Genomic DNA, 26,944 nt, shown 5'->3' with positions numbered 1-26,944 from the left:
CAGCTGAAGTTAAGTGTGATGAAAGGGCAGTTTTTCAGGAATACGAGATTGCACACTAGAGACAGTGACATGCATGGTTCTTTTGAGTTTCTAGCGGATGAATATAAAAAACAGGGATATTCTGACTTGGACGTTACACAAGTTCTGAATTATGTCTTGGCATGTAGACATGATAGAGCTAGACCTTATTTTAATCCTAGTGAAGCTATTCTTAATAATAGCAATTGTAAAGGAAGCCATCTTAGAATGACCCTTACATATTCATGTGATATGAATTATGTTTGTAATATTATTAAGAAAAATTGAAAGAGTTTAATATCAGATTCTAAGTACAATGAAGTTCTTGACCATGAACCTGTTTGTTTTTAGAAATAATCCATCTTTAAAAAGAATGCTTTGCTACTTTAGTTCCTAGCATCACACATAGGGAGGGTCTGAGATGGATTGGGACACACCCCTGTGGTGCCTGTAATGTATGTTGTTATATTAGAACTGATATTAGTTTTATACATCCCCTTAGTAAACACCTTTTTGTATCTGACCTAGATGCAGATTGTGATACCAGAAATCTGGTTTATTTGGTTGTGTGTGACATGTGTGATTCATACTATATTGGTATGACTAATAGATGTTTTAGGGATCATATAAAGGAACATGTATATGCTATTATTAAGGGTGATCAGATGAACATACTAGGCAGGCATATAGCTGAAGAAGGAGCTGTACATAAATTTCAACTTATGGTACGTGAGAAGCATCAAGGTTCTGTTAGAGGAGGTGACACCAAGACACATGTAGAGTGTTTAGAAGCCAAATGGATCTTTGTTAGCTGCAAACAGGGGAGGTGGATTAAATGGTAATGTTCCTTTAAAACCAGCCCTTAAATCAAGAGGTCTAAAACGATGATTGAATGATTGGCTGTATTATTTAAGTTATGAGTTTTAAATAATTAGAGTTGAGGAAGCAACTGTGTTGCGAAAGTGCTCATCTGTGTTTTACTTAATTTTATTTCATTAAAGTGTCCCTCACCTTTACTGACTTGTTTGTTCATTTTTATTTACTTATTTTGTTTCTGTCAGTTTTGTGCTCCTTTTTCTTGGTTTGAAGTATATAAAAGAACTGATAAATGAAACAGCAATACAGCAATCCCGATGGTAACCATTTGGGGTATAAAAAAATACTCAGTTTCCAACTCCTCCAGCAATTCACAAGCAATTAATCTGCCCTCAAAGTCACTGAAAAAAAATGCAAGGCATGCTTTGCATCTTAAGCATAAACTTCTAAAATGCATATATTTATTCAGTGAATAACTGCTTAAATCCATTTCAGAGTCACTGGGGAGCAAGAACCTATCCTAGCACTTATTAGGTGCAAGTCAGAGGAAGTAATCCTGAATAGGGCAATAACACATTGGAAAATACAAACTCCTTCTCACGTACCATGTAGACCTGTGGGGAATTTTCCAGTTCAGCAATGTCAAGTCTTCTGGATGTGGAAGGAAATTAGAGCATTTGGAAACTCCAAGGAAAAAAAAATATACTTATACAAAATAGCACTGCCAAAAAATAAAAAAAAAAAAAAGATAAAAACTATGCAAGTATTTTAAAAAAGTAAGATTTCCTTCCACAGCAGTCTGTTCTGGCAGCTGTCTCGGAAGAAGCAGTAGACCTAAGAAGTGTGAGAGCGACAGTAACAGAAGGACAAAATGAAATCTTGTACAAATGTAATCTGAGAAGTTGGGATGTTCAGGCATAAAATGGGACATTCTACATTACTAAAAGAGGCAAGCCAAAAGAAACGCATCCTTCTTCACCCAACCACAAGAGTATAAGGTTGTAAAAGTCATAATTCTTATGGCCACCTTTTCAAATGACAGATATACTTTGACAAGGCATTGTTCCGTCCTGAAAACTGCCTCTGTGACAGCAGCAGTTTGGGCTTGACGCATGCCACCAGATATGACATTACTTTTGAATTATATTACCAGGAAAATGCAGACTGTGACTGCAGAAACATCAGCAGAGACCAGTACATCTCAAGTATAGTGTGTGCATTCAGAGTAAAGAACTTATCTTCATTTCTCTGCATCTTTCCCATACAGAAAATAATACTGCTATTGACAGATCAAATATCTGGTTTTTAATATATATTCGTACTGATATGATAAAGATACTGGGTGAGATAGCGGAGAAATGGCTCCTGAGGGTACTCATAGCAGTGTGGAGAGAGAGGCATATCCCAGATGACTGGAGAATAAGCATACTCGTGCCAGCGTACAAGAACAAAGAGGCCATCCACAACTGTGGGCAGTACAGAGGCATCAAACTCCTATCATACTGCATGAAAGTTCTGGAGAGGGTGACTGATAAACGGATACGCAGAGTAGTAGAATGTAAAATGGGGGGTGAGCAGTTTGGATTCAGATCAGGATGCAGCAAAATTGACCTGATGTTTGCAGTGAGACAGATACTTGAGAAGAAGCTAGAGATGAGGAGACAGTCCAACTAGGCATTCCTAGACTTGGAGAAAGCATATAACAAGGTCCCAAGAAAGCTGATCTGGGCAGTACTGCAGTGGTTTAAAGTCCCAGAAAAATTGGTAGAATTAGTGCAGGCTATGTACAAGGAACCAATGATTCAAGTATGAACAGTGTTCAGCCTCACAGAGGGGTTCCCAGTGAGAGTGGGTGTACCCCAGCGTTCAGCTCTGAGCCCTCTGCTGTTCATACTGGTGATGGACTACATTAGCAAACAGGTCTGAGGGGGACAGATCAACAAAGTTGTTCTATGCAGATAATGTGACATTACAGGCAGACTCTGAGCAAGAACTTCAGTAAAGGATAGTAGAATGGAATGCAAAACTGAAGGCACATGGGATGACACTGAGTACAGATAAGACAGTGGTAATGGTAGCAAATTGGGGAAATCAGAAGAAGCTGAAAACAGAGATGGAAGGGAAGATAGTGGAACAGGTAAACAGCTTCAGCATCTGGGGGTGGTGGTTGTGGAGAAGGGAAGTCTGAATGAAGAGGTCAAACCTAGAATCAGAGGGGCTGCAGCCAAATGGCATAGAGTGCCAGGTGTAGTCTATGACAGAAGAATGTCAAAGAAGCTGAAAAGTAAGGTGTACAAGACAGTGGTGTGACCAATACTACTGTATGGTACAGAAACCTGGGCAGTAAAGGCAGAACAGTTGAAGAAGCTAGAGGTGATGGAAATGAAGTGCCTGAGAAAGGTGGTAGGATGCACACTGTAGGGACAGATGAAGAAATAACATAAGAGCAGAAGCCAAAGTAGCTCCAATTACAGAAAAGATCAAAGAGAACAGATTACGGTGGTCTGGACATGTGCAGAGAAGCAGAAGGCAGTCTGGTGAGGAAGATTTGGGAACAACAGGAAGAAAGTAAGAGGAAGCGAAGATATCCAGCAAAGAAGTGGATGGATTGTGTGAAAGAAAATTTGCGACAGCCAGGTATGAGTGTTGAAGAAGGCAGGAGTGTCGCACTGAATCGGAGAGCTGGCAAGAGTTAACATGACACCCCGACCCCATGTAGAAAAAATGAGAAAAAGGGCACTGAGGATGATGATGATGATGATACCATACTGACTATTGATTTTATACCTTTACCTCCCCAGTATATTCCTCTGCTTAATCAATTTATTCCTTGATAACTTCAGCAATGCTTATGTTTAAAAAATTGTTACTGTAGTAAAATTAGAAGATGACTGAGGGTCAAAAAAGGAAAAAAATGTGAGACTAATGAGAAAAAAAAAAGAACTCATGAATTTTTATTTCTGGGCAGTTTTTAAATTATTAGCTGGTAAACATATTTAAAACAGGAGTGAATATAATGCTGCCATGACCAGACTAACTTTCCACTTCATTTGACTGAGATATGTGTTTTGATGAAGCATTTAGCAAAAATAAAAATAAGGGCCCTGAAAGGTAAACTGCACAGCTCAAGCTGACTCTCCCCAACCTCTGCAGCTCCACTAGAAGCACATTAATATGTACAGATTCAGTGTGTTGCTACTGCCTGTAAAGTTTCAGACCATTCATACTGACCAACTTGAAGTTCTTGATTGGATCTACACTGCAAGAGACAAATTATCCAGCTTTACAAGAGCTTACTTAAGCAAGTCCTACTGTTTACATATTTTATATTAAATGAGATTTAAATATTCTAAGTTTCCAGCACTTACGGTAAGAACAAATCATACAGTTAATTCACATACTCATGTAGGTCTTTAGTGCAAGTGGTAGGTAAATGCTGATTGGCCAGGGGTGGCACACTCCAAGTTCTATCAATCAGAATTTGCCTTTTAGAACACTCATAGTACGAGGGGCAATGTGTGGTAGAGATGTAGGTAGACTTTGAAGCTGCTGTGGTAATTAACACATAGTAAACGTTACTTTTAGTTCAGTACTTTTATGAGGCTGTCTCTGAATTATTTAACTGCACTTTGACTAACTTTTAAAAATAAGCTCCCTGATGAATTACCACAGGATATCCTGACACAACTAAGTGGCAAAAAAATAAATAAATAAATAATCAAGTGTTCTATGTCAGTGAATTATATGTAAATACAAATATCCATATATTTAATATACGAAGCAGCAAAATTCAGCTTTGTTTGAATAGCCACCACCAGAAGTGCCACTTGTTTTGTTATACTTCCTACCATGGGGACTATTTTTTTTCAAACAGTTGTTGCTTGACTACGTATGAGTACTTGTTTGTTAGTATTCAGAACATGTTTGACTACGTATGAGTACTTGTTTGTTAGTATTTAGAACATGTTTGCCAAGCCTCTATGTATATCTAATCTTTTGCTTGCCTTTTAATAATTTCAAAACAAAAAAAAAATCCTTGTAGTTTTCTCTCTGTTACCTTCAGTATACTTTTTGTAGAATTATTTCCCACTGCAGGTGTCATTACAGTTACAAGCACAGGTTATGTGCAGCAGGCATTTTTGCTATCAAGCAAAGAAGACAATACTAGGGTGTGCTTCATGCAACTACTTTGTCTACATACCCTGATGATATTCCTTGAAGAATTCTTATCATCCAGGTTTACTGTTAAAGAGAAGAACACTGCTGTGCTGTAAACTCCTTGAGTCTTGTAAAGCAGCTCGTTTATGTCCCACTTGGTTCCTTTCTGCTCACCTGAGAGGTCCCACCCTCCACAGTTGTCAATCACTTCAAGCATCGGTTTGGCACCCATCTGATCTAACATGGACAGGTTAATGCAGGAATTGAAAAATGCCTTCACTTTCCTTTCAGCAGATGTTCTGTAGTTGTGTTTCACAGGACGGAGCAATAAACTCACAAGCTTCTCTTCATTCTGTTCACCAATAGCTGCAATAATACCGTAGCTGAGTTTATCTTCTGGTATAGCATGCTTTCTCAGCCAACCACCACAAGCAAAGGAATAAAAATCCTTACAGGGGTCAATAGTTGTATCAAGATTAGCCGAAATGAACTTGGAGGCTTTCACGAATGCCTTGCGTCTGTGACAATCTTCAGCACAGTGGCTGTCTGGCTCTATCATAATGTATTTCAGTATTAACATACTGCCAAGAATGATGCAAAGTCCTGTCACAAAAACTAAACTTGAAAGTAAACAGATTTCCCTTTTACTCCATCTTGGAAGACCTCTCCTTTGTCTCTTGGAGCTAATGTGAAGGTTGAACCCATTGCTTAGAGTGCCAGTGTTGTATTTTGTGACATACTTCACTTCCTGAAAATCATCATAGTGTGCAGTTAGGGAATATGTCTTCTCCATGCTGGCTTTCTCCAGGGGCCTGTAAAACAGAATTACAATAATATCAGATATTGGTAGTCTGAAGCATGGTTATAAAAGTAAGAGTACTAGAACTAGATCAGTTAACATGAAGTGCTGCTTAGTAACTCATACAACACTATTTTGCAGTCGTGTTGGTGTATGTGCACCTATCACAACAGGTTTTAAATGTTCCATTTATAACTTCCCAGGATATCTGCTGAGCACTGATGGAGTAAATGAGGAGTTGCAGGGACATGTCCCTTGAGGGCCCTCAGGTTAATGTGCCTTCAACACACACAATGTTCTTTGCACAACAAAATAAAAGCAAAATAAGCACAGCGTGAGGTGAAGTACATTTTCCATACTGCTCTAAATCTATGTGCCTACTGTTTTAAAAGGAAACACAGATGGGCACCTGCATTAATGCAAGGAAGGTGAATGCCCTCTGCCTCAGCATCTCTACTCCAAAATACTCAGCCTCATAGCCGGCTTAAGGCACCAGCGAACCCTGCAGTCGTTGGGGGCCCCTTGTTCTTGGGGGGGGCCCCCGAACACAGCAAGTTATCTTATGTTGATATTATGTAACGTCTGCCAAACCAACAAAAGCTAACACAACAATCTTGTGCACTTAATGAACCACCTGGGTTATAACTCTTATATCTCCTTTAAAATTCAAACAGATCTCTGGTTATATTAACAGTGTTTTATCAAGTAACAGGCTTCACAATTCCATTAAATATTTCACCACTAACATAGTGTCCCCTAGCTTAGTTAAACCCTACTGGTGCACGTTCTTTCCACTAACATCAACAACATAGCCATCTTTAGGTACCTGAAATACCTGTGGCTGCAGTGGACCCCTTAATCATCTTTGGCTGTGAGGGGCTCACAAAAGCTGTTATTGGTAGGGAAAAAAGTATTAATTTCCTTACTATGCTCTTTAACAAGAACAGGGCTGTGATATGACCCTAATAGGATAAAGCTAATAATTAACATGAGCAAGGTAAGCACTAGAGAGATCAACAGCCCAAAGTGACTGATCTCAGTGTAAACCTTGGATTTTTAACAATAGCTGATGCTTTCAATTTTCAGGGATGATTTTTCTCTTTCTGGAAGTTTTATAAATATTGGCAGAACACCAGATACTATAACTCAACTTCTTTGCTGAAGAATTCATCAAGTGTCATAAATAATAGCAGAATAAAGGCTCAAAATCAGAAACATGTCTTAAATATTATTCTAATTCACTTAAAAAGTTAATAGAGTACACCTTTTGCATAAACATACATTATTTGGACAAAAAGAACTATAAAACTCTGTCTGGATTTATTGATTGTATGTAATCCTGCATGATTTATCAGCGAATCAAACAAACAGCAGTCACTGATCTGGTGTGGCAGTACCACTGTTGCGCATTGTATATAAGTATGAAACTGGTGTTGTTATGGCTTGATGTGTCTAAACACATCACTGATTTTTATCTGTGTACTCGCCAAATAATACCAGGACATCTACGTTATTCTATTGGGTATGAGTAAAAAATGCAGATGACAAGTAATTTTATTTATTTATTTGACATTTGTTAATTTGGAAAGTCCTATTGGGTCAAAAAACCCATTTTCAGCGGAGGCACGGGCATAAAAGCTCCACAATAGCAAAACATCAAGAATATACAGAACATTATATTTCATTTTCAAAAGTATGGCATAAAACATATCACAGAATACTTAGACGCTTAAATCTTCTAGAAGATCGGTGGCCCCCACTCCCCAGACTGTATAAATGGATTCAAGGAGCTCCCTTAATCATCCTTGACTGTGTGGGCTCCCCACAAAAGCTGTTGCTGGTTGGAAAAAAATGTATTAATTTCCTGATTATACTCTTTAACCTGAACAGGGCTATGATATGACCCTGTTAAGATAAAGCTGATAATTACCTCTGCTCTTCTATTCTAAAACCAGCCCTGCTCAGATGTGTGTGTTTACAGAAAGCTGCTGTAGGTTATATCGGGGGGGGTTGGTTTTTGCTTTTTTAATTTTCACAGTCAAACTTTACAGGTGAGCACAGGAGGTCATTATAGTTTGATTTTGGGGTAAAGACAGTGTAGTCATGGTTTCTCTTACTTTTCTCACAGACATCAGAGGGGTACAAAGGTTATTATAGCTTGTACAGGGCAGCATACTATCTAGGAGTAACAAAGTAGAATGCATTACTGTAATCAGTATTTTTTTCACTTTCCTCCCAGTTACATTAATCATAATTACTGTTCACGCCATCATTGGTGAAAAGATTGTGCAAAAAGAAAAAAAAAACTTGAAATTGCATTTCAGAGCATACAGAAAGTTATGGCTTACTGAAAAAGCTGAAGAGTAAACCAAAATGTGAGAAAAGGAAAAAAAAGTAATGTACATGGTGTAAGGACCCCAAGATGTCAGGAAACATAGGGGAGGACTAGAGGGTGTCTGTGGGGGGGGGGGGGTGAGGGAGCTGAAATGGTAGGTCTAGGGCTCCATTTCACCTACGCAAGTCCAGACCTATACATAGGTTCATAGGTTGGCACTAGGCTATTGGCCCTAGGGCCTATACAAGCCTGGCCATAATAGTTCCCTGGCTATTTCTTCCCACAGTATTTACTTCATTGAGTTGTTGTAATGTATCACTGTTGGCAAGTAAATGCCAGCAGCTGTAAATCTCCCTTTGTGAGATGGGCCAACATAGTGTGGTACACAGGCCTGTTGTAATGTAATAGTATTGTTGCCACAGGCTAGTCTCTGCATACTACACCTAAACGTTTGCAGTGTGAACAAAAAAGTTGCTTAGAAGGGGTGGCAGTGACAGGGTGATACTTGGACAGGAAGTGCCTAGGTGGCCCCCAAAATGCTAACAATGGCCCTGCTCAGCCTCTAATTCATTTTGTACATTAGAATTATTTGCTAGGTAACTATAATTGTAACAGTAATGATCCAAAGGATAATCTGTATCTAATCTGTTCTGCTGAAGTATTATGATGAAAGACAAACCACTGAATAAAAACAAGGGTGAAACATGAACACATGTAATTACAAACATTTGTATCAGACTTGAACTGTAGCAACTGTTTTACTGTCTGAACCTCGAACTGATTCTCATTTATTCAGGAAATCTGGATGAGTTTAGTTCACAACATAAAGCAAAGTAAATTAATACTTTTTAAATACAGGTCAGCATTACAGAAGTAGCTCAGTCATCGTCTTTACTTTAAAGATATGTGATTTGTCTATCCCTCAAGCTATTTTGACCACTGCTACATAAAGTGCATTTGAATGCACCTTCACCTGCAGATGGGGGCATTTGAGCATTCTTCATCATTCTAATGTATTTAAGGTCATTAAGGATTTTATCTATATTCTGTGTGTGACTATGAAACTTCTATTGGCACACAGTCTACATATCACATTAGCCTAATGCAGGCTAATCCCAACAGTTGTAATTCCACTTGATATGCATGCTATTTCACATAAAAGACTGCCCTATTTAAACTTCAAACCATCACTACTGTGTCCTGTGCTGTTTATCTGCATCTTTTCTGTTTTAATCTTACTTTCTATTTTACTGATGCTGTACTGTGTTGTAAATCCTGTTCCTTTTACTTGTATCCTTTGTTTACATAAGCTGCAAAACTAAAGCAGGTTTCAATCTTTGCATGGCTCACTGTATCACATTCAGTATGTCACTGGCTTTTTAGAGAAGTTAATGAGGACTTCTGCCGTTTTCTGTTGATTTCTAAGGATGGACAGCTATCACATTAGGCTGCCACTAGGTGGTGCTCACTCGATCTAAGCTTTGGTGTCCTTTTTTAAACTGTTTCAGTTTACATCTTTAGTTCAATATGCAGCTACATCATTTGATGTGTGGCAGCCTTACTTATTAGGAATGAGGACTGAATAGTGTAACTAGTTAAATCTGCATGTGATGCTCTGATTAAATAAACCTGCAGCACATCATTTTGGACCTTCAGCTTGAAATACTGCTTTCAGTCAATCAGCAGGGCACTTTGTGTGTTCTACGGCAAGGCTGAGTGGACATTAATAGATTGTAGTACAAGTCAGTTCACTGGCAGTGCTGGATTCACTGGTTTTCAACCATTCTTGCTGAAGATTTAAATTCTTAATAACTTGTTACTTGACTTCCCTTCCTTAAGTCATTTTTGATTAGGATCAGTGACGGGTTATTTTTGATAAATGTTATATACTTCATCCTTACAAACATTTCTGCAGTCCACCTCTGTAGTACATGATGGAATGTTAGCCTTTAGATGTTTCTGGTCTGCAGCAGAATGATGCAGTGCTTGGACAGGGGACAGCCACAGCCACATTTGTTATTCTACAGTTCTTTATAAACACAAGCTACAACACATAGCACCTCTACTGATATTTGTTCTGCTGCTATTATCTCCGATTTCTGAGCCTATGTAGAACACCTGCAAAATGGCCAAGAATACCTGCTGAGTGGGTCTTACCTGGCTAAACAGGGGCACTAACTTTTAACCGTGGCTCACATTTGATTATCGGCCTCATGCCTGTTGCATTCTGGCCAGGTCTCTGAAACTCTCTACAGGAAGGCACACAGCTGGACTGAGCACTGGGTTAATACAACAGTGGTCTAGATGGTTGCCTACTAGCCAGTATTATGGAAAACACCATAAAATGGTTTTCACTTATCACAATTCTGAATGGTGCATTATACAGAGCATTGCATACTGCTTTTGCTTAAGCATGCGTGCTGCAGACTGGACTTGTACACTGTAGTTCTATCGTAGTACTTTGTATTTTTCTTTAGAATCCCTGTATATTACATTTTTGCTTATACTGGCATGACAATTCACTGTATATATATTTTCTTAAATGTCTTTGTCAAAACTCTGGATATAATTCCTTGAACTTTTATCAGTTTACTACACATAAGGCATGTTTTAATTCAGTATTTATTTACCAACTTTTGTTTTTAAGTCTGTTTGCCCTATGGACTCAGATCATGGTTGAAAAGGGTTTGCCGACCAGCTTAAAATAAAAATGTCTTCTCTAGTCTTGTCAACAAAGCTGGTGACTGAATGTGTATGAGCAGCAGCAGCAGTCTGTATCTTTAAGCAATGCATGGGCACAGGAATGCTTTCAAGAAAGCAAGAACCAGCTTAATCCAGCAAATTAACACTCCTGTCAGCAAGGGGGACTGTCTGTGGTCTGTGCAGAAGATAGGACTATAAGACAGGAGGGCAAGTGGATAGCAGATCATATAGTGTTTTCATATCATATGCTGCTGGAATTGCAGTATTTACATTCTTAATGACATGAATTAGTATGCAGTATACCACATGCATTAAAATATATCACTGAAGATAGGGTTAAATCTCAGCAAAATGCACCTTAGCTACTAAAGTAAACGGAAATATGGTTATGTTTTCTGTTCAACCTACACATTCACAATGTCATTAACAAATCACATCGAAAGCTAGAGGCAGTCTGCAGAAATAAATATTACCTAGACGAAGAGGGCCAAGAATCCCCATCTATGCCTCTTGCCAAGTGTACTTTATGCAGCCCGTATTCATGAAGCTCTAGTCTATGCATCTACATAGACTGCAGCAATGCTATAACAAACTAGCAGACCTCACCATTGAAATGCAGTTAAGAAATTCAATTGGATGTTGTTTCCTACCTCAAATACAACCAACTAAAAGATGCCCACCTAATTTAATTTTGCAACAGCTGTCTAAATCCTTAGCATCACTACTCCAATGGCAGCACTTTAGATAACTCTCTGTTCCCAAGATGAATTCCTAGCAGTCTCAGTTCTCACAGGGATGCTCTGTGTACTAACTATATAACCAGACTTTAGAACAGCATATATTTTATCCATAGAGAACTCAAATACTTTTCAAAAAGAACCTACTGTGCCATGTACTCAACTCCTAGCTATGTCACTGCCCCTTCATTGAACTAGCCCAGACTAAAATAATAACTGACTAAAAACCTCATTCTAAACCCTTCCTCTCGCAGTTAGCCCTCTTCTATATCTCTCTATAAAACAAGAATGTTGTGATTTAACAATGCTTGTATATACTGCAAATAGTTTGAATACGCTGAAACAGCTCAACTAGAAAACTCAGACTGAAGATCTAAAGATCGTTGGGGTCAATCCTGAGTTTTGCCAGAGAAGCCTTTTGTTTGTGTACGTTCTATAATGTACTGTAATGCATATCTGTTTCACATGTAGAATGTCCTAGGTTTGATCCCTAATGGAACCATTATGCTATGGAAGATACGCAAGGACAGACAAGTGCTCTCTACCGTATGATAAAGAATATCAGAATTAACTCTAGGAGTGAAATTTGTACCAGGAATCCCTCCTGTACTACTAACAAACACAGGCAGCTCTTAAATGCTTTATCTTAATGCATGGGTCCACTCCAACAATCTATGCTTTGATCTAGTAATTATCACTAGAATAATTTATAAATATAGAGGTTGAGAAGGGTTAGATGACTCTACCAACAGAATAGGTTAATTTTAAGCATCAAATAGAATAATTGGCTAGGTTTAAAATGACCTGCTAAGGCAGTTAGCCTAGTACAAACCTATGAACAATAGAAGTGCATTCTAAATACAACTTCAGCTAATACTTTTTTAGTAATATTTTCTATATATGAGTGACTTCATTCTCACCATACTAAATCAAGATTGTTGTATGTATTTTACTATCTATAATGTTGTAAGTGTTTTAAAGGTTTTTAGCAATATACTACAAATGTTACACAATGTTATTTTGTGTGTTCTATGATGCCATTCTATGTACTGTAGCTGCTCTATGATGTTATTGTATGGTTCTGCTAATGATGGAGCTTTTCTCCCCAAGCCTCCACTGAAAACAGGTCTTGCATGGCCCAAACAGACATTCCCAGCAAATAAATGCAAATAAATATATAGTGTATGGTAAATGCATTTAAAGGGATCCCTGATGTGATCCAGAGATGTATGCAGATTGGATATAAGCCAGAGGACAACACGGATAGGATAATTTTCAACTTCTACAACACCCACAAACTGTGGCTTTAAATTACGGTTACATTGTTGGAAACCTTGTTCTTTTTATTTATGAATGGGTACAGTGCTGACCGTCTTATGTTTGAGATGTTATAAAATACATTTTTTGCTTATAAAGTCAGTGTATTCAAGCTATTACAACATCAGCTATGTTATTACTTTTATGTAGTGAAGTTGTTTTTCACAACTAATGTTTTGTGTCATAAATTCTAAACTGCAATGGGGGCAACAGTTATACAGAATATGGATATGTCTACTCAGAGGCAGATTATGCTCAAATGGGGCCCTAGGCAAGATAATGGAGTGCCCCTCCCTACAGCCATATGCTCTACTACTTGTTGGTTTCTTTTTATTTGCCATAAACACTGTTCCAACCTGTCAGTGCACATACTACTACTTGTTTTAACTTTTAGAATGATCTCACACATTTGGATTTAATTTAAAACAGTTATTTCAGATTTTACAGCAGAAACACTGACAGCCATTGACTAAACAAAACAAAACGTTCTCCCACTGAAAACAGCATAGCATGAGTAACAGTAAATTTCTCTACCCTTGAAACTCACATTTACTGAAAATGCTTCTAGCAGTCCAGTAAACTACAAGATGTATTTAGATCTCATAGCAGAGAAGTGGGCTATCTTCCACAGAGGGCTGCAGTACAAAGAAGAATCTCTCACAACAAACTGAGTGGCCTTCTCTACCTTCTACTGCACACTGAGCTACAGTACAAATCTCAAGCCTCTAAGGAAACAATTTCCTGTGCTGCAGTACAGATCTCCTGCGTGCATGTTAGGCTAAAACAGAAGAGAAGGCTGCGGCTTCCAGAGCACTTGTAATGCACTGTCCAGAGTGGGTGATTGGCCAGATTGGGCACACCAGCCATCAATGGACCTTAGGCACCTAGCCCTGGACACAGTTAGGGATATTTTTCTGTCTAAAACAAGCACTCCTGATCTTAATAGCAAGGGTTCTTTCAGGTAGCCAGTTACCTATCCAGCAAACTATGTACAGATTAAGATTGAATTTGGAGTGTTTTTCAATAATCCCAGCATGAGGAATAGAGACAAAGATCTTGACAAGGTCAAGGAGTAAGCAAAGGCTGCACATGCCCCTTATTAAGTTCCTCAGTACCCCTTTCAAAAGTTCAGCCAGGCATGATTGGTCTTTTACAAAGCCAAACTAGTGTGCATCCAGGGATAAAAAGCCACCTATGGCATTGTTTATTAATTCTTAATACATTCCTTGGCCTTGCAAATACTAATGAAACTAACAGGCCTGCCATTTCTAAGTTCTGTAAAAGGACTGCCTTTATGGAAGGACACCACAACTCTTCTCTTCCTCTTCTTTCGTTTTTTTCCGGTTAGGGGTCGCCACAGCGGATCACCTGTCTGCTCATGATTGGCAGTGGAGTTTTATGGTGTCGAGTTGCCAACCCGGCACCCAACCTTCCACGGAAGGCACACACACATGCATGTACTCACGCCTAGGGCCAATTTTAGAGTATCCAATCCATCTACAGCATGTCTTTGGGATGTGGGAGGAAACTGGAGCACCTAGGAAACCCACGCGACCACAAGGAGGACCTGCAGACTACGCACAGAAGGCACCCCAGCTGAGGATCCAACCGAAGAACCTCTTGCTACAGAGACTCATATAAAACAGCTGATGGAGGGGTTTTGCTAGATGTGACAGCAAAACAGATATTCTGGGATTTATTTATTTATTTGATATTTGTTTACCGGGGAGGTCCGACTGGAGTAGAAGTCCATTTTCTGTGGAGGCCCGGGTAAAAAAGCTCCAAAGTACAATAAAAGATTATCAATAATTACCAAAGAAGTGTACTTTCTGCCTAACAGCATAACATTGACCTGTTTAGTACATAACAATAGTATAACAAGTGAGAATAATAACAATTTACCACATGAAGCTTAACAGTCTGCCTAACAGCATAACATTGATCTAGTTAGTACATAACAAGAATAAAACTTTCAAACCCACTTGCCACTGACTCTAAGGACAAGCACAAAGCATTTTATAGCTAAATGGCAACACCCAGATTTGTTCTGAGTTACAGCACAATGGCATGCAAATTACGGAACCAACTAATATCGTCAACATCCTGGCTGATAGATTCAGTGCTAACTTTACCCCCCCACCCCCTAAAGGGCCCATATCCATACCGGAAGAATGCAGTGCCTCTGGAATCACAACTGAGCAGGTCAAAACTGCACTCTCTAAAGCCCAGAACACAGCATCCATGGGACCGGACAACATCCCAGGCTGCGTTCAACATGAACTTCAAAATGAACTGGCCCCCCACCTAAGCACCATGTTCAATCATAGCCTCATGACAGGCTTTTTACCCACTGAATGAAGCACAGCAACAGTTATACCACTCCACAAAGGGGGAGCCACCACGAACCCCAGGAACTGTCACCCTATTAGCCTGACGAGCCTGGTTTGCAAAGCCATGGAACGTATCATCATGGAACTCATAAACAAAGACATTGGTAACCTCCAAACTCTGGACCCTACCCAGTTCGGGTTTGTGAAGGGGAAATTATGTCTCCTGAACCTGATCAACTTCTTTGAAACAGTCACCAAAGCCATAGACGAGGGTAACGCAGTTCACACAGCCTATAGACACCATCCCCCATTCTGGAATCATAGATAAACTCACTAAACTGAGCATAAATCCATACATCACAAGATGGGCTGCCAACTGGCTCACTGACAGAACCCACACTGTAAAAGTTGCAGACTCCAAATCTGACTTCAAACCTGTGACAAGTGGAGTACCACAGGGTTTAGTCTTGGGTCCTCTCCTGTATGGGATCTATTTCTCTGAAGTACAGGCTAACACAGAGGGCCTCTGGCTGATGAAGTTCGCAAATGACTGCAAATTAGGTGCCATAGTCAAGTCCCCAAATGACGTGGATATCCTACAGAAGGGCCTCACTGAGACTGATGCCTGGTGTCAGAACCATGGCCTCAAGCTCAACACCAAAAAGTGCACTGCCATCCTCTTTGGTAAAAACTCTGTACCCATGAACTATCACATAGGTGGCAGTCCACTTAACACCGAAGGTGTGATAAGAGACCTTGGGACTCAGGTGGATAGTAGTCTCTCCTTTGATAATCACATCACCACAGTAGTCAGGAAATCCTTCTATGTGGCACACCATCACGAAAGGGTTCTCATCCAGGAAAGAAGAGGTCATTGTTCCCCTCTACTCAGCTTTCATTAGACCCATTATTAAGTACAATGCCTCTTTTGGAATGTACCTCACAAGGCATCTGCAACAGCTGGAAAGGCCACAAAAATACCTCATAAAGAGGACTATGGGACTCAAACATATGCCCTATGCTAACCATCTCAAAATCCATAGCATATCGCCTACTCCAAGGTGATCTCTGCCTAACATACCAAGCTATGTCAAACCCAGAGTTGTTGGACATGCTGCACCTAAAGAAATCCCAATCCCTCCCAGCTACATGCTCTACAGACCTAAACCTTGCCACCACAATAAACAGAACATGCTGGAGGGATAGATTCCTGTCCCAGAGACTTCCCATACTCTGGAACAAGCTACCTATTTATGTCAAGCAGAGTTCCTCACTAGCACTCCAAGAAAAATCTGGATGAGTGGATGGGAAATAGGAAATTCACCATGGGGATCACTTCTGTGACCCTGCTCAACAGGGGAACAGTTAAATAACCTTCTTGGATGGTGAAAGCCAGGGAACTTTGTTGGCTAGGCTTACATAGGCCCTTGGGTCGATAGCCTAGTACTCACCTATAAACCTATGATAGTATGTATGGGCTAGTACTAATGGAGCCCATGGATATAACTGTAAGCAAAGTGCAAAGTTATGAGAAAAACAATTCTGTAGCTGTTAGTGTAGTAGAAGCATTATCAGCTGTTTTTTGTACATAGAAGATATTATGCATATGGAGAAGAGAACCGTGGGTTGTTAGGATGGGGTAGGAAAAGATATATGTAGTATAAAAGAGAAGGGAAGAAGGGAATTAAAAGAGCAAGGTGTAAGTTAGAGGATTATGATTTGATCAGCCAGGTGTGATGCATGGACAGAGACAGTTTCTGGTTAGGTGTTCTTTGAGGAGGTATTTGAACTTGGATGTGCTTGTGGTGCTTATGATTAGATGAGATGATTAGAGAGATGTTATCCCATGTTTTGCCTATTTAAATAGAGTATAGTGAGTCTCAGAAGCTATCATTTGATTTAGTGGTTGTTAATAGTGATTTGTTAGATGATCTCAGAGTTCTATTATTGGAGTAGGGTTGTACCAGATTTTGTAGAGCTGGACATTTGTTTGGATGGTAAAAGATGTTATGTGCAGTTGTTATTTGATTGAGTAATAGTAGACTGGGTATCTCTAGCCATTTTGTTGTAGGAGGGCATCACAGTTTTGGGATCTATAAGGTCAGATTGAGGCGAATCTGGCTACTTTGTTGTAACAGCTCTCTAGTTTACGCAAGTCTGTTTCTTCAGATTGGTGAGAATAGGAGAAACGTAAAGTATTGCAGATAGTAGGTGAGTCTTTGTGATGGATTGCTGGTAGTGTTAGGAATAGTTTCAATCTATAGAGTGAGCCAAGTATTATGCGGGTTTTTTTGGATGACATGTGCTAGATGTTTGCCAAATATCAGGCTGTTATTGCTAGTGACTCCTAGTAGCCTGGTGTGTGTGACTGGTTCAATTCTGGTTTTATTGGATAAGTAAATGAGAAGCTGGACACTGTAATTAGCTGCTATGGAGTTGGAGAAGATCATTAATTTAGTTTTGCTTGAGAAGAATTTCACAGTGAGGATTCTATAGCTGTGAAGGATTTTAGGGTTTTATTTTGGAGTTGTGAGAGTGAGGGTCCAGCACAGATGAGAGAAGAATCGTCTGCATATTGAACCATTGTGGCAAGGTTAGTAGTGGCATAGAGTTTGTTTGTAAATATAGTAAAGAGAAGTGGTCGTAGTATGGAGCCGTGCAGGACTCCAGCAGTGACAGGTAATAGAGAGGAGAGGTCATTTTGCCACTTAACAGCTTGACGGCACTCAGGTAAGCAGTTGTGAAAACATGATCCAGCTGTCTGATTTAGGTTAAGGGATGCGAGTTCTCGGAGTAGAATTGGTGGGAAACTGCATCCCATATCAAAACCTTTAGACATATCAAGGAATATAGACGGGACAAGTTGATCATTGTTTTTGAGTTGGTTTACTGTATTAGAGAAACTTAATAGTACCTCTGTGGTGCTGTGTCTGTGATGAAATCCATGTTAGGTATTGGTTAGTAGGTTGTTATGCAGTAGATAGTCCATAAGTTGTGAATGTATACATTCTTCTAGAATTTTGGAAAGCAGTGATAGAATGGCTACAGGTCTATAGTTTGTTAGTTCTGTTGAAATGCCACCTTTGTGCAGAGGGATGACATTGGAAATTTTCCAGAGTTAGGCTATGTATTGTTCCTTAATGGATCGGTTGATTAAGAGAGATAGAGGGGGTAGGCTATAGCATCTGCTACTAGCTTTGGAGTTGATCTGCTGCTACAGATGTGGACTTCAGTTTGTTTAGTAACTTTTTTAAAGTGCTAGTTTGGATAGGCTGAAAGGTAAAAGAGTTGAGAGTTGCACCTGTTTTCACTTGAGAAGAGAGGACCATACTATTGTTATTTTTCACTAAGGATACTATGGAGTTGACAAAGTAGGAGTTAAAATGGGCAGCTATTCTGTCTGTGGAGTTAGTAGCAGTAGGGGTTGGAGTTTTGGATTGTCCTGGTTGAAATAATTGTTTGATAAAACCCCAGAATTTTGGGGGGATTATTTTGATTTTGTTGCTTTTTTTTTGTCGACCTTGATGAGTTTTTTGGATTTATTTCCAAGTTGCTGGTAATTGACAAGGGTAGTTTGTTTTTCTTGGTCTGATATTGTGACCAGGCTTTGTCCCTCTGTTTTAGTAGCTGTTTGGTATCCTTTGTTAGCCATGGTATGTATTTTGGTTTAAACGGTATTTTTCTAAAAGGTGCTATGTTGTTTACCGTGTCAAGGAATTTATTGTTAAAGTATTGAATGGCAGACTCTAAAAATTTTTTAGTGGGGACCAGTCACACCACTGTAATTAGTATGAAGATGTTGGGTGAAAAGTTTTTTTCTAATCTCTTTTTAAATGGGGTCTTTTGTGAGACTTACTCGATGTCTGAGTAAAGGTGATTACTAAGGCTGTCTGAGAGGCAGCCAGAGTCATAGATCAGTGAAGGAGTATTGGTTAGGATCCAATCAAGTATAGGCTGCCTTTTGTTGTGCTTGCCTGGTTGGTGATTGTATTTCTTGGGTAAAACTATGGAGGATTATATAGTTAGAAGGGCTGTTGGATGTGAAAGTGAGCCAGTCCATGTAGAGGTCTCCCCTTATTATGGTATCTTGGTTGAATGTAGAGGAAGACCAATGGAAAAGGTTTTCAATAATGAATGGGTCATTGACAGGGGGGATGTAAATGGCTATTATAACATATTTATTGAGGTTAATTTCTAGTCTGGATGTCAATATTTCACTGTTGTTGAGGCCTGGTTGTTTTAAGTTTAGACATGCTAGTTTTAGTGAATTTTTTATACTATGGCTATACTTCCTCCATATCTGGTTAGTCTATCAAGTCTATGGATATTATATTATAGCCTGGGGTCAGTATTTTGTGTAGGGTTTTAGCCAGGTTTCTGTCAATATTGCTATTTCAGGAGAGTAGAGGGATAGGGATGCGTGGAACTCGTATTTTGTTTGAAAGGCTTCTTAGATTCATGTTGATAAGATGTATGTCTGAGTTGTTATGTGTAAGGCTAGTGATGATGTTGGTTTTGGCAGCGGGTGTGGTTTGTCGTGCTTGATGTGAGGGGTCGGGGCTTGGGTTAGGGTGGATATCACCTCTTAGTTTCATTTGCTGTATTCAGTATAGGAGTTGGTTTAAGTGTTTTGTTGTGTGTGCTTATAGCCTGAATTTTGAGATTGAAGTGGATGTACATATTTATATTTAAACTGGTCTTAGAGTTATTAAAGAGTTGTGGTGCTATAGTAATGTTTATGTGGGTTGTGTATGGTGAAGTGTTGGGGGGGTAGGTGGGGGAGTGTCTGTTTATTTTTATGTCAGTGTGATAAGAGGTGGTATGGTATGCTGTTGTTAGTAAGGTCAGTAGAGAAGTGTAAATAAGTAGCACCTTTTTAAGGGAGTGTAATTAATTAGTAGTTTGGTAGAGTTATCCAGGTGGCTGAGTGATATAGGTAGTGATTATTAGTTGAGAGAGAGGTTTGGTTGGAGAGGAGGTGGAAGGGATGCTGTAATATTAAAATGATTGGTGAGTTGGGAGGTGTGGTTAAGAAGTATATGTTTAGGAGTAGTGGGGGGTGTAATTTTGGGGGTAGAGTAGGGGAGAGCAGCAAGGGAGAATGGAGCGGTTGAGCCATGAAGCAGATCAGGCTGCAGAAGAAACAATCAGCCAGTCCAGAACACCACAGGTCAGTGCATCACTTAAAACCAATCAGATTGCCCCATAGTAATTACATCTGTAGTAGTTAGGTTGCTTAATGCAGAATCACTCCTATCCTTTGTCCTTATGTGCAATATTTTAGTTATCTTTTTATATAACTTTTCCTTTCAATACAGGAGAAACCAAGTGATAATATACTTGTTGTGTGTGTGTGTGTGTGTGTGTGTGTGTGTGTGTGTGTGTGTGTGTGTGTGTGTGTGTGTGTGTGTGTGTGTGTGTGTGTGTGTGTGTGTGTGTGTGGGGGGGCTACACTGTAGCATCTGAGTTAGGGATATTGTTAGGTTACCTATTCTAATACTTAACACACAGAGGGATAAAAAATAATTTCTTCTGTTTTTGGTTTACAAAAGAAAAAAAAAGTATCCCACACTTCTCTGCTTCATAATTTTAAATAAAGAGATAAAATGCAAAGTAAACCTAATAACTTTTTTCAACTGTGTGTCTGTCTGTATATCTACTGCTGCAGGAACTGTAGTGAAGTGCTATTTTACATAATAGCTATAAAATGATAAACGTTAATAAAGGGAAAAAATTATTGTCACTCACAATTCTTATTGAACAAGTATATGTCATTTAAATATCTCTAAGTATTCATTTTGTTTAACTTTATTTATACCTGCCTTTGAACTTCCTATCAATATTTATTCCTGGATAATAAATATTCTTGTACTCTGTCCTTTGTCAGTCTAAATGTTGTGCTATTTAATATTGGTTCATCAAGACTGTTCTTAGTTTCATTTGAAGTTAAGTTTTAAACCATTTTATACAAGCTACATTCCTGCCTGTCTTACATCCACTATTGTTCAGGTTGCATGCGTGTGTCTTCACATTTCACTGTATGCGGCTCACGCCTTCATGTATATCTATTTGATGTCCTTCCTTCCTTTTCTGGTTCAGGTCTTGCAATAAGGAAATGCTGTAAATATAAAACAGTTTAGGCAACTGATTGTACCCTTGTCTAATCCATTCATATATTGCAAATGGTTTACATAGATAATTAAAAAAACAAACCTTTTGGTTGCTATGATTACAACACTGTCAAATATAGCTAAAATATACAAATAAAGAAAAAGAGCACATTTAGAAAAAAAGTGCCATCTGCAGAATATCTTTTTAAAACCAATCCTCTGAGTGTTGATATAAACTATTGCTCCCTTGTGACCTTGATAAATAAATATAATTTCACGCATACACACACACACACACACACACACACACACACACACACACACACACACACACACGCATGCCTTCTCACATCAGAGTGCATGCATACACATACCTGTGTGCTTCCTTGTTCATCTGTAGTTTATCCCAGCTTTCATTCATCTCCAGCTTGTTTGCAATAAAAAGGTGGCAGAACAATGTTGTGGCAGAAATTTGCAGTTCAAAACCACTCAAAATAGCTCTGCAGCAGAAAAAACACATCATCCAGGATTGCTTTTCCTGTGTACAGTGCACCACATCCTGCCAGTCCACCCTCCTTTTAGCATGTACATTTCACCAAATTAGCTATCCTGCCTGCCAATTCTTTATTATAAAAAATACTGCAGTTTCTTGATGAACTACAGGAAGTTTCTCACTGGCATAGATTTTGCGCTAATGAAAGAGACTGGAGGGTTTTGCATGATGAGAATTTTTCTCTCAGCTATTTTTTTTTAATGTTTAATGGCCAGCATGCTACTGAGTAATTAAGTTTTCTATTTTAATAGTTTATGGCCAGGTCGGGCCCCCCAGGCAGCACAGGATCTAGGCAGATGCCTAGGTCACCTTGTGCTGGATCCGGCCCTGTGTCCACTAAGTTGTCATAATAATTAAGGTCTTCACTTCCTATACATAAGTTACAAGTTTCAATCCTGACCTCGGGCCAGTGCCTGTATGGGGTTTGATTGTTCTCCCCATGTCTCTGTAGAATCCACCTCCCCAACCCCCCCAAAAAAAAGAAACATGCTGAGTGTTTCCATCTCAAACTCAGCCAAGAATGGAGTTGTGGGCAGCAGCACAACCTCTAGATGGTTCCCTATAGGGGAAAGAATTGTACAGACCAACCCCTTTGGGCATCTACTATGGTGCATGGTACTCTCAAAACAGTAGATCATGGATCACAGACTGCACACTGTGTTAGGCTAACCACTTGATGGTGTAAAATATAGCTCTAGATGATTTTTATGTTGACTAATGTCAACAAATGGGCATGGGCATTTGTCAGTGATAAGTGGGTAAACAAGAACTATGAATTGCTACAATCATTGTAGGTTCCCTGACAAGACGCAGCATGGAAGCAAATGACATGATGGTATGAAGTAGGCTGGACATCCTATGCATCCAGGAGATGAGATGGAAGGGCAGTGCAGAAAAGCCACTTGACTTGGGATCCAGAGTCTATTACTCAGAAGGGGGACAGTCTATAAATGGTTTGGGAATTGTGGTGATGGAGAGGCTTTAGAAGACATTGAGGGAAGTCATCAAAATTAGTGACAGACCCATGGCAATCAGAGTCCAGTGTAATGATGGGGCAGTATTCATAATCTCAGCCTATACCCACACCAGGATTTTAATATTGATCAAAAGAGTTCATTCATATAGCAGTTGCAAGACCTACCGAATAAAGTAGGACAACATGAACTGGTGTTGATAATGGCCTGAATGCACATATAGGGACAGACAGAACAGGATACAAGGACTGCCTAGGTCCAAATTGGTGGGATAAAAGGAATAAAGGAAAGGCTATTCTAGATTTCTGTCTGGCAAGTGGCTTGATGGTGACCAACACATGGTTCAGCAAGAAAGACAGTCACAAAATCACATACAAGAGTGGTCAACATGTAACTTGGATACACTTCCTCCTAGTTAGGAAAGGGCAGTGAGGTAGAATCAGCGATTGCAAAGTCATTCCCATGGAAACAGTCAACATACAGCATAAATCACTGGTTGCTACAATCAGCATCAAACAGTGGTCAGAGAAGGGTGTATGGTCAAAAGAGACCAGGCAGATGACCTGGAAGACTGGAGAGAAACTGCAACAGTTCAAGGAATTACTCAGGACACCTCAAGAAGAAGAGTAAATAGGTGAAGTTGATGAAGTATGGCAGCACTTCAAAACAGCATGCGTAAGAACTGCAGAACAGATATAAGGCAGAGTCAGGTATAGGTTCATAGGTGTGCACTAGGCTAATGGCCCTGGAGCCTTTACAAGCCTAGCCCATAGGATTACCCTGACATCATGCCACCCGACCTTAGTTCCTAGTGCCTCTGTCAAGCAGAGTCACTGGAGTGATTCCCGGGGTGAATTTTCTATTTCCCATCCACTCATCAAGATTTCTCTTGAAGAGGGCCAGTGAGGTGCTCTGTTTGACATGTATGGGAAGTTTATTCCATAGCATGGGCAGTCTCTGGGTTATGAACCTGTCCCTCCAGCATGTTCTGTTGATTGTGGTGATGAGGTTAAGGTCTCTGGAGTGTGTGGTTCAGAGGGATTGGGATTTCTTTAGATGCAGCATTAATAACAGAGCTGGATCAGACATGGCTTTGTAAGTCAAGCAGAGATTGCCTCTAGGTAGGCGATATGAGACAGAGAATAGTTGGAGTTTTTTAGTCTGTCCATATAGAACAAGTGTTTAAGGCCTAGGATCCTCTTTGTGAGGTACTTTTGTGGCCTCTCCAGTTGTTGCAGGTGTCTAGTGAGGTACATGCCAAATGGAGCATTGCACTCAATGATTGGCCTAATGAGGGAAGAGCAGAGGAAGACAATGACCTCTTTCTTCCTGGATGCAAAACCCTTAGTACTGAGATGTGCCACATAGAAGGACTTTCTGACCACAGTGGAAATGTGGTGGTCAAAAGAGAGGTTGCTGTCAATCTGTGTTCCCAGATCTCTTATAACTCCTTTGGTGTTCAGTGGACTACCATCGATGTAGTAATTCATGGGAACCAGTTTTTTCCCAAAGGGGATGATGACACATTTTTTGGCATTGAGCTTAAGGCCATGGTTCTGGCAATAGTCATTGGTCTCAGTGAGGCCTTTCTGTAGGATGTCAATATCACTTGGGGAATAATAGCTCCCAACTTGCAATCAACTGCGAATTTTGTCAGCCAGAGTCCCTTCTTGTTGGCCTGGGCTTCAGAGAAGTAGATACACAACAGGAGAGGACCCAGGACTGAACCCTGTGGGACTCCACTCATGATAAGGCAGCAGTCTGACTTGGAGTCAGCTACTTTCACACTGTGGGTTCTGTGAGCCAGTTTGCAACCCACCTAGTGATATAGGGGTTGATGCCTAGCTTAGTGAGTTTTTCTCTGATTCCTGAGTGGGGAATGGTATCAAAGGCCTTGGCCAGATCAAGGTAGGCTGTATGAACCACCTTGCCTTCATCCACAGCTCTGGTCACAGACTCAAAGAAGTCAACCAGGTTGAGCAGGCATGATATACCCTTCACAAAACCAAACTGTGTGGGATCCAGTGTTTGGAGATTCCTTATATCCTTGTTTATTAGGTCCATGATGATACATTGCATAGCTTTGCATATCAGACTTGTCAGGCTAATGGAGCGATAGTTCCCAGGGTCTGTAGTCGCTCCTCCGTTGTGGAGAGGAATGAATGTAGCAGTGCACCATTCGATAGGGTCAAAGCCTAAGGTGAGGCTGTGATTGAACAGGGCACAGGTGTGGTGCCAGTTCACTCTGTAGTTCATGTAGAACACAGCCAGGGATATTGTCAGGTCCCATAGAAGCTGTATTCTTGGCCTTGAACAGCGCTGTTTTAACCTGTGCAGCAGTAATACTGGGTGCCTGGCAAAATACTGGTATTGTGATTGGTTCTTTGGGAGGGGTAAAGTTGGCACTGAATCTGTCAGCCAGTATATTGGCAATATCTGTTGGCTCGGTATAGGAGGTACCATTTTGCAGTAGCTCAGAGCAAATCTGGGTATTGCCATGGAGATTCTTTACATAACTATAGAAGGCCTTGTGGTTGTCTTTACTATCTGCTGCAATTCTGTTTTCATAGTTAGCTTTAGAGGATTTGATCAGGAATCTCAACTTTTTGTTGAGGCTGATAAATTTCCATTCTTGGACTTCACCTTATTCCGCATCAGTTTCCTCCTCCTGTTGTAGAGTTTGTTTATGGCAGGGGACCACCAGATTGGCTTTCTTTTTTTGGAGGAGAGTGTCTTGCCTCTATTGCGTATGGCGAGATCCATGCATTTATGTACTTGTTCGTACAGTGCACTGGTGTATGATTCGGCGGGCATGCAACTATTCTCCATTTGCATGGGTGCCATGAAGTTAGCCACCTCTGTTTTTAGGAGCCCAAAGTTAGCTTTGGAGAAGTTCTCCATGGTGGTTACCTTTGTGGGGATGGGGGTGGGGTGGAATGGATGTGGATTTCCAAGGTGATTAGTTTGTGGTCGGATCTAACCAAGGAGGAGTTGACTATTGGTGTAGAGCAATGGTCTCCCATATCAGCAATGACCAGGTCAAGGATGTTGCTTGCTACCTCTAGTGGGAGTAAGAACGAGCTTGTCCAGGGCATTGGAATTAATGAATTCCAGGAAACGTTGGGCAATTGCATTGGTACATGAGTAGTTTTCCCAGTTAATGGAGGGGGGTAGTTGAAATCGCCCAGTATGAGAGTGTTAGGTTGGACCCTAATATTCTCCAGGGTGCTTAGGAACATGGAGTGTGAGTCTTGAGACATGGTTGGGGACCTGTAGCAGGCGACGACCTGAATCGCTGTCTTACCCAATGTAAGCTGCACCTGAAGTATCTCTGATGCGTTATGCTGGGCGGCCAGTCTGGAGGTGTGCACATCCTTTATGAATATGAAAACACTGCCACCATTGGAGATTTGGTCCAAATTCTGGGGCCGAAAGGTGTGGAATGAGTTATAGCCTGGTAGTGCAGAGGTGCTTTCTGCTGCCTTGAACCAGGTCTCTGTTACGGCACAAATGTTGATGTTCTCCATTTTAAGGAGTGCTTTGAGTGAATGCATTTTTAGATTTAGACTTCTAGTATGGAAATAAGGTATATAAGGAAAGTTAGTGGTGGAATGCAGAAGTCCAGGAAGTCATCAAAAGAAAGGAGTGCAGCAAAACGTGAGAAACAGAAAATATGTACCAGGAATACTGCTTTGCTAAAGAGAGGCTATGAGAGGAGGTACAGCAGCAAAGAATAAGGCATGAAAGACACTTTACCACTTTCTGGAAAGAGACTCAGTGAACTGCAAAAAAAGATAAAGACAGTCAGACACCCTTCATAAATGATGCTAGCAACAACCTGCTCACCAGTCCACTGGACTTCAAAGTTAGATGGAAAGAGTATTTCCAGCATCATCTAGATGAGGAAAACTCTACAGAAGCTGTACTGCCCCTGACACAGCCTACAATGGAAGAAGAGGAAGAGCACACCTTAGAATAAGTAATAACAACAGTAAGGAAAATGAAGTTAAGGAAAGCAGCAGACTCAGATAAGGTCATAAAGCTGTTGGGTGAGAGAGGGGAGAAATGGCTCCTGAGAGTACTCATAGCACTAT

At 40.1% G+C, this 26,944-nt stretch overlaps 1 protein-coding gene across 2 annotated transcripts in view; it reads right to left on the bottom strand.

Moving 5' to 3' along the window:
• Positions 1–26,944, bottom strand: part of ECEL1 (endothelin converting enzyme like 1) — a 2,857,191-nt gene that overhangs the window by 2,541,719 nt on the left and 288,528 nt on the right. For both annotated transcript variants that reach the window (XM_044070676.1, XM_044070677.1), the window contains one exon: positions 5,036–5,804. In XM_044070676.1, coding sequence (XP_043926611.1) covers positions 5,036–5,785 — 750 coding nt within the window. In that variant the 5' untranslated portion in view covers positions 5,786–5,804. The remainder of the gene's footprint in view (positions 1–5,035; positions 5,805–26,944) is intronic.

Source organism: Protopterus annectens, chromosome 4.part1 (genome assembly GCF_019279795.1).
Source record: "Protopterus annectens isolate FY-2018-M chromosome 4.part1, PAN1.0, whole genome shotgun sequence".
In the NCBI taxonomy this organism is placed as follows: domain Eukaryota; kingdom Metazoa; phylum Chordata; order Ceratodontiformes; family Protopteridae; genus Protopterus; species Protopterus annectens.
This window is presented reverse-complemented; position numbering and strand designations above follow the sequence as displayed.